We start from the raw sequence: 9,357 nt of genomic DNA on the forward strand, positions 1-9,357 counted from the left end.
ATTTAACTCATATGTTCATACTTATGTAACAACAATCACAAAGTTACAGTCCAGAACACACATGAGTTGTTCCATGATTTTAGGTGTGTTTACATGTGGGCAAAACTTGGAGCCTGCTTGCATTAAGATGCTCTTCGATCAATATCTTCAATCATGCGCTAAAAATAAATAATTCATATTTTAAACAAAAATTTCTGATCATTATATAAGAAAAGTTTTAATTGTAATGAGACATTATTGTTATATACGATTTTAAGGGATTGTGCTGTTGGCGGGGTGGTATGCGATTAGAATAAGGAATCAGATTAAGATTAAGGCGGTATCCATCTATTTGGTTGAGTATTGAAATCAATATATTTATTATTGTTCAAAAAATAAGTTATTAATTTATATCACTAGAGACTGAGTTTTACAAAATATAGTTTTATAATTTATTTTAAAATTTTGATTAAAAATTTGAATATTAAAAATTTTTTTAGAGAAAAAATTAAAATAATTTATGGAACTATATTTTACAAGAGACAAATATGTGTCGAATTCTATTTCCCGAACAATTTTTTTTTTAGTTATATGTTAGGTGGGTAGTGGGTACAGGCAGGGTACTGAACTACTGTCTACTCATGCATAATACATAAGTACATTTTGGCATCCTGTTTAAATTTACTCAAACACAGTGATACATCTTTTTCCTCCCTCCGGCAAATACCAGGCTTCTCCATCGAGGTATCGACTGATTTTTTCACTCTAAATCTTCAATTTCATAATATGATTCATCTCCAAAATTCTCTATTAAAAATTCGCAATTTGAAAAAGAAAAAACAGAGCTTTTAAGCTGTTCGATAAAATGTCACAGTGAATTTTGTTGGATATAGTTTGATATAAATCAAGCGTTTTTTTAATTTCATCAACATATGTTAAAAGCGTGACACACCATAGTCTACATCCTGTATCCGCCACTGGATTAGAGGACAGGAGATAACGACGTGTAGCTTTTACAGGCATGAATGATCAGGCCCGATACAAGTCATTCTAGATTTTAGAACAAGTGGCCACTGCTGCGTGCCTGCGTCCATGCGAAGTGGTAGCAATGAACCAAATGCTTGTCAAGACTGAAGATACTATGGGAATAAATTGCAAATAATTTGAGTTGCATAGAAATTGAAAGGAACTGGAGTTGATAATATTGAAATGAGCAAGTTGATTAAAGATGGTCATCTTGAAAATAGCTTTTCAGTTAGAGGTATTTCAGGCGCAATTTGAGCTCGGAAACTTGAGCCTACATTTTCAGTCAAATTGTTCGGCGCATCATTTAGCAGGGGAAAAAAAAAATTGTTCGGCGCATGCAGCACCTAAATTCTATATTGGTGTTTATAAGTTAGCAAAAACTCTGTTTTCGTTTGTCTAGAAGTCGGTTCTCGATTGGTGCTGTAATTTACGGAGAACCAATATAACTTTTTATTTGAATTTGAGGTTGATTAGTACCCAGAAAAGAGAAATAGATCATTTTTTTTGGAAAATATGGGTTATATGAAATTCAGTTTACTAATTGAGAAATTTGTTGTTCGCCAAATATAATCAGACTTGACTAAAGTTATGAATACAGAAAATGTACGTATGAAATGTAAAATTTTGAAAAGAGTATATATAATTTTATTTTTAATATATTTTACTGAGTTGGAGTTGCTCCGATAAATTATGCGGGAAGTCATCTTTCCACTCTGTTTCGTCTTTAATCTTCCGATAACTTGTTATCATATGTGTTTCACATTTGTTTAACAGAGGATTGGTATATTAATCCTTCCATCTCATCTCATGTGTTTTCTTTTGATTACTAGATAATCAATTCTTTTTTTATCAAATTTTGCCCAATAGTTAAGGAAAATTTATTAACTATTCTAAAAATAAAAAAAAATGGATTTTTAAGGTTATTAGATTTATTTTCTAAATATATAAGTTTTCTCAATCTTTTTAAGTTGGATAATATGTGTAATTTACTATCAAAGTTTATTCTTCAATAATTAAAACATGACATACACTATGAAATGTACGGAGTATAATATTTTGATAACTTTTAATAATATATAATTAATGCGTAATTTCCGGTATCACAAAAGTGGAGAGCCTAATAAATATAAGGACGTCACGTACAAAATTATAATCCAACAACTTGATTCTTGGAGTCATTTTCCGTGGGGAGTGGGATATGTATAAACACAAGAGTAGATGTAAATAAATTTGTTATTACCAGAAAAAGTTAACCAGAAATAGGCAAGCAAAAGATATGAAAATAGACGGTTGAGTGTTGAGGACCACTCGTAGTGACAAATCATAGATAGTTGAATATGAATTTATAATGCCGTGAGACCTGTGAGTGTGAAAACTCGGACAAGTTCGTGGTTTTATCGGGGTTTGAGTTGAGGCTTGGGATTTATTTGGAAATACCATTGTGGCTATTAATACAATTGAACTATAGAATATTTACCATTGAAATTAACTGAATTTATAAGTGCAAGAAACATTTATATTCAATTATTATTAAAACTATAAAATATAAGAGAAATATGTATACAAATTTCATTCTAAAATTTTCAAGTAATTTTATGTTGAAAAAATAACTTCAATTAATCATAACTTAAAATAATAATAATAATAAAAAAATTAAAAATTAGCATTATCCAAAATACCTTAGCCTCCTGACAGATCTTTCCATCTCCTTTTTTTTTCCCAATGCGCCTTCAGGAGTTCAGGGTCTTCAGTCACTTTTTACTGTGAAATCTTTATTTATTTATTTTAAATAATACTCTTTGTTTGGCCGGGATTACCATCTTTTAAAATTATTTTATTTGTTTTAGTTATTATTTTTTTGTTGAATTTTATTCCCAATTTATCTAAATTTTATTTTGCTTGGTAACTTTTTTTTTATATTTAGTCTAATTCAATGTCCTAGATGCTGTTGATAGCACAAATTGACTATAATGAAGGGGACAATATGCATATATTAACTCGAATTTCCGCTTGATTGTCTTTTTCATGAAAATCAGATTAATCAATAATATAATTTATTTTATATTTATTGAATATAATTATTTTTCAAGTGTTATATGATTCTTCATTGTTAAATTAACTCTTTTTCAGAAAATATAAGAATATAAATAATTATTATAGCCACCAGTATAGTACATTCAAAATTTATTTAGTTTTTTAACTAATATATATTCATCCTCATATATAATTTTTTATAATGATAAATTAGTGATATATATTATTTCTTAAATTAAAGTTAATTAAAATTTTAGTGATTTCTCATCATGATACCATTTAAATGATTTCCAGAGTAGCAACACAAAAGTACGTAGATAAAAAATCAGCTGCTAACAAAGAAGGCATATTATAATGCTAATATTATATTATAAAGCTTCGCCCTATGATTGTGCAACTTTAAAAGATTGAAAGGTAAAGTATCGATGTAAGCAGATTTAAGAGTAAAGACAGATGCAAGATACTTTGTCCAATTTTCAAGGTAAAATGCCTTGGCCATTACTAGGAGTCTTAAGTGCATTGTAGATTTGTATTTGATTTCTTTCAATTATTAATTTGCATGCAATATATCTGTTGCATTAGAAAATTCTTCTCGACGATTCGGCTCCTTTTTCAGTTATGTTTTGGTTGAAAAACATTGATAACAGAGGTCATACATATGCCTTTGTCATATGAACATGACATTCTAGAACTTGGGTTCATTTTGTATAAAATGAAATGAGAAATTATTGGAAAGTTTTAAAGTGGAAAAAAGTACGAGACAATATTGACTAAAACTATGTCGGTCTAAAATTAAATGATGAAACTTGTAGAGAAATAAGATAAAGAAGTTGAACATTATTTCTTCTAAAACATGTGAGTTCGTTTTTAGTTCAAATTGTTTGGAATGATTTTAGAGTATAAATTTCATTCTATCCATGTGAATGCAAACCAAGTCTAACAAATAATGAATCAGTTATAATTATAATTTTGTAACAGGAAGAATGAATCAGTTTGAAATGAAGCGTAATCAGATAATCCCCTGTACATTTTGATGAAATGGTGAAAGCGAAAGGTAAGAATATAAAACTCTTATGGTGAAAGTAAAAGGTAAGAATATAAAACTCTTAAACTCATCTAACATATTAATATTCACAGAAAGTAAGGACTATGAAGATGGTAAGAAAATTTTGTGACAAATTACAAGGTTGATTCTTCTGACAGTTTATTTCACTCTTCAAACTGAGAAAAAGCTACATGTATAACTGAAGGGATTTGGTGAACAAATAAGACAATAACAAATGATATAATTCACAAATAATAACATGGATACTGATCTAAACTCTGAAGATACAATAGCTGCAATCTATACTTTTATCAACCTTTCCTGACTCTTCTGTATCTACCCTAAAACCATTACCAAACTGTTTTCTTTTCTAGTTTCTGGCTTCTTCTCTAAGAACCGATGAACGAAATCATTGCTGAACAGAAACACACATTCTATATACGCATGGAAAGAAGAACGATGTAGCACGAAGGATATGTTGCTGATGCTTGCTTTGTCTATTAGGTTGGGACAATTGTGCCAATATAGCCGAATCCCACAATTGAAAAGGTTATTGTCTGGAGGAACATGTAAACGAAGTAATTGTTTTTTCCATAAAGATAATCATAGCAGCCGCAGAAGAAGAGAAATGCTGTGAAGCCCAGCTCTGTAACATGTATCCTGAAAACACATCACAGGAGTTGGAAAGGGGAACCAGTAGTTACAAATCAATGTTATAAACAAGGATGTACATTTTACTCTACTGATAGAGATGTGCTGATGATGATCACATATGCTATGTTAAGAACTCAGAACGACTCTAAATGTTGTCACTAGAACTGAATGCACATTTTTAAGTATTATTACCTGTCTCCTATATTGAAGTTGAACTGGAACTTCTTGTTCGATTTGCTGTTTTTGTTCTTAAGACCATCTCCTAGTTTCTCAGTCACAACCCATTCATTAGCTCTTTTTGCTTCAAATAAACCAATGAAGGTTGCCTTGGTGCGGTGGAAAGACATGACATTTTCAAACAAAATCCAGTAAAACAATAAATGGATTGACCTGCAAAATCCAGTTCAACAAACTAAGGGAAAAGATAAAATTTTAAAAGGTCTCAGATATATTAGAAAAGAAGTTCCCGGACCTTGGTGTTCCAACTGAATTGAGAGTGGTGATAATGCAAGGAATGTAAATGGCTCCCCATTTTGGAACATCGATTTCAGGAACCATGATGGTTAATGGAAGGACGACGCAGAAAAAGAAAAATGTGACCATATGAGCTATGATCTTCCTCACAAAGAAGAAGCTGTATATTACATAAACCTTCTTCCAGAAGTTCACTTTCTGCAACAATCAGCACAAAATATAAAGATATATTGTTAATACTGTTTCGGTTTAGATAGAATCAGAATTGTGACACTATAGTGTAGTAAACATGCCTTGTTCCTCACGATTTCCATCACCATTTTCCTGAACAAATTAGCAGGACCACACGACCATCTATGTTGTTGATACCGGAAGGCTTTGAAAGTACTAGGAAGTTCACTTTTTACCTGTGGTAAAATTATCACATAAAAACTGTTATAAGCTAAAAGAACTGATCTTTAAGTTGTTATGAAATATATGATGTATCATACAATGCAAAATCACATAAGAAGTATTAGGTACCTGAAGATCACCAAGATAAACGAATTTCCAGCCCCTAAGACTAGCTCGGACAGCAAGATCCATATCTTCGACTGTTGTTCGATCCTTCCACCCACCTGCTTCATTGATAGCAGCAATTCTCCATATACCACCCGTCCCTGTACAATGGTAGAATTAAGAAAAAACTGCCAGGCCTGTAATAAATTACAGGGAGTGTTCATAATAATGCATAAAGAAGACATCCTAAACTCATAAATTTTGAAACTTTGGTTGGCCAATCTATCAGTGCTTCACAAGCAGTATTTGACTTGAAGGGATTGGACCACAGACCTAAAAACTCAACAAGTGATCAAGTCTGGATATTAATAATCAAAATGGACCATTGTCTCTATGGTCTTGGGCATAAGAGTCACATGTCATGATTGTTTTTAGAATCCAAAGTATCTACAAAAATTGAGTCAGGGTTTATTCTTGTAGATGGCAAGTCAGGGTCTGCCACCAGAGTATGAAACTGTCAAGTTAATTGAGAAGTTGGGACAAGTAAACATAGGCAGTAACTGTTAAAACATTTTGTCAAGTCATATTTTTTGTAGTGTGCATCGTTCTTATTTTTTTTCTTTTCCTGTTGGGTATTTACATACAAAGGAGGCAAATGACAATTCGAACTCATTATTGTAATCATTCAGGGAGGAAGTGTTTTTGAGTAAGCTTATAAGCTAATAGAGTGGTATCAAGACAAAAGGACGGCAAATGTTAATAATGGAAGCTGAAATATAAGTACCATTGAAACCAAAGAAGGCATGAGTAGCTGATCCTACTTCTTGCTCCACTGTAAAATGATAATCCAGTGACATCTCTTGCATTCTTGTCATCAAGCATTCATCAGAATTCACTGCAATATTAATCACACTTATTCCCTTGATATTTCATGTATAAAAAACAGCTTTTTTTAACACCAGTTATATCAGACCAAATTATCAAATAGAAAAAAATAGACAGTCAGACACATCATATACTATATACTCATGTATACAGATGCATATAAAATGTTTATTGTGGAAGACCATAGGCCTAAGTGTCGGTGAGCCAATCATCTCTCAAGTTGACAAACTTACCTCTGAAATCTATACACTTTCTCTGCCGATTTATCCGGGGAAGAACTTTGTTTTCTACCTCAAAAATAATAGTTTTTCTTACACCAATATAATATTACCGGTCAACAAAATTTGATACCTCAAGCAGAAAGAAACAATTCTATAATAAAACTACTTCTTAATATTGGAAATTTTGGTAGGACAATGTAAAAAAAGGGGAAGATGCAGGAGTGGTTCTACAAACTACCAACACCTTGAGAGGTCCAGACAATCATATTGAGACAGTCAAATTGGCCCACTCCACCTGCAGTGTATTTCAGGGAATCCCCACTTCACCATGCCAACAGGTTAAAACAAATTTAACAAACGTTCGAAAGTACGCTGTGACGGATGAGATGCAAACAAAATTTAAATGTTTCGAAAATTATTCGTTTTATAGGAACCTACAAAAACCTTCACTGTCTAAAATATCTTACTGAAAACATGACACAGTCCTGCTTTAAGAATCTTCTCATTCTCAAAGGTAAAACGGGTGACACACTAAACCACCGACACTCTTAAAATGATAGCAGAAACATAATATGATAGAAACAACAAGAAGTAGTTATAGTGGAAAATTTTAAGACCGTGACACTGCTTAATTTGATTAGTTGGTTAGTAGGTTTACCGAATCTCCATCTAGCTTGAACAAGCGCAATTTTGGAATTGTGCATGAGGAACGGGATGGATCGCCGCAGAAAATCAGGTTCTGGCCGGAAATCAGCATCGAAAATGGCAACATATTCGCAATCTTTAACGTAATCTCGTTTTAATCCTTCTTTGAGAGCACCAGCTTTGTAGCCTCCCCTTGTTTCTCTGATTTGGTAGGTAATGTTCAAGCCTTTGGCTGCCCACCTTTTGCACTCTTTCTCAACTAACTCCTGCAACATTAATTATAATCATTAAAAACGTTAAATAAAGATGCAAATTGTACCAAAACAATCATCTAATGATGTACCAAATGCTAACGTGTCCATACACATCATCACATAAATATTTTGTGTCAAGGGTAAGTAAAAGCACAAGTAACTTCAAGCAAGTCAAATCTTGAGTTGCCAGAAGATCTATCAACGAAACTTAACCAAATATGGAACTTGACAGATAGACTAAGACAAACAAGATAAGAAGTGTTTGAATTAAGCGAATTTTGGACTTGAAATTACCTTGACAATAGGGTCAGTTGAATCATCAAGAACTTGAATAACAAGACGATCTGCAGGCCATGAGAGATTACATGCAGCCCCAATTGAGATCTTGTAAACCTGTCCAGAAAAGAACAAAATTACGCAAACAGACAAGCACACTTCTTAAAAATCTTATTTCTGAGCTGTAAGAAATTTGGACAGTCCCAAACTGTGACAGAGAACAATAAACAAACAATAACAGAGCATGAAATAATTGCAAAAATCAAGAAATGTGATAAGACTAACCTCTTTTTCATTGAACATAGGAATCTGAATAAGAACCAATGGAAAAGTAGAGCTTCCAGCTTCCAAATCTTCCTTCATGGGCTCCCAGTTGTATCTTTTTTCAGGCTTTTGCCAGAAGAGTTTCACCAAAACAATGACTATACCCATGTATAATCTCTCAGCAAACAACATGAGTTCCATAGCTAAACATACAACCACTGCAAATTTCAGCAATGGTACAATCAATGGGACTCTAATCAGCTCCCACAGCAATCCAAGTTGTGAAGTTAAATCCACTGTTGTTCCCTGGAACGTCTCTGGCATGAAACTATTCGCGGAAACCTCAGCCATATTTTCTACAAAAACAGAGTAAAAAACAGAGCAAAACAGGGGAGCTTAAAAGCAACCACTAGATCTGCATATACGCAAAAATCTTTATGTGGGTATGTATGAATTTTGTATATGAAGCTGTTGAATAACAATGTGGATGAGATTCGGCTAAAGCATCAACAGCTTTTACTCAAGTGAGGCTAGTTTTACAGATCTCTCTGTTTTTTTTCTGTGAATAGAAAAAGGTCTCTCCCCTGTTTTAGCAAGTGCTGATACTGTCTGTAATCTTTTCTAATGAATCATAAATTCATAATAGAAGAAGAGACAGAGCAACTGCACTGTGCAGAGGGAGAGGCTGTAGTATCAAGTATGTGTGAGCGTAGAGCGAGAAGCAGGGAGTTTTATAGTCGTTGTTGCCTTCTTGGTCTGTTAAATACATACAATCATTTACATATACATATATTTCTCATGTACTTCTTGTAAAATAGTAGTATTATAATCAGCAAATAAAACTCCCTGCGTCCTATTTATACAATTTTTTAATTATACTTTATTTTGCTGTATGTATATAATACTCCCTCCGTCCACCTGAGTTGTATACATTGGGGGACGGGGACGCGGCACGGACTTTAATGCTCCTGCAAAGTGTAGTTGTGCAATTTATTTTTAAAATTTTTCTTTTCTGAATTAAAGTTTAGATGTTATATTTTTATACAGAAAAAAAAAATCTCAATAATAAGTTACGGAACTATATTTTATAAGAGCATTGAAA

At 32.6% G+C, this 9,357-nt stretch overlaps 1 protein-coding gene across 1 annotated transcript; it reads right to left on the reverse strand.

Moving 5' to 3' along the window:
• Positions 1-4,206: 4,206 nt before the first annotated feature.
• Positions 4,207-9,051, reverse strand: LOC108223759 (glucomannan 4-beta-mannosyltransferase 2). The gene is made up of 9 exons (XM_017398166.2): positions 8,277-9,051; positions 8,010-8,108; positions 7,475-7,727; positions 6,495-6,605; positions 5,735-5,871; positions 5,506-5,619; positions 5,211-5,410; positions 4,931-5,128; positions 4,207-4,744 (listed from the first exon to the last, which is right to left on the reverse strand). Exons 1-9 carry the CDS (start codon positions 8,604-8,606, stop codon positions 4,585-4,587), a joined length of 1,602 nt encoding a protein of 533 aa, XP_017253655.1. The 5' UTR covers positions 8,607-9,051; the 3' UTR covers positions 4,207-4,584.
• Positions 9,052-9,357: the final 306 nt, after the last annotated feature.

Source organism: Daucus carota, chromosome 5 (genome assembly GCF_001625215.2).
Source record: "Daucus carota subsp. sativus chromosome 5, DH1 v3.0, whole genome shotgun sequence".
NCBI lineage: Eukaryota > Viridiplantae > Streptophyta > Magnoliopsida > Apiales > Apiaceae > Daucus > Daucus carota.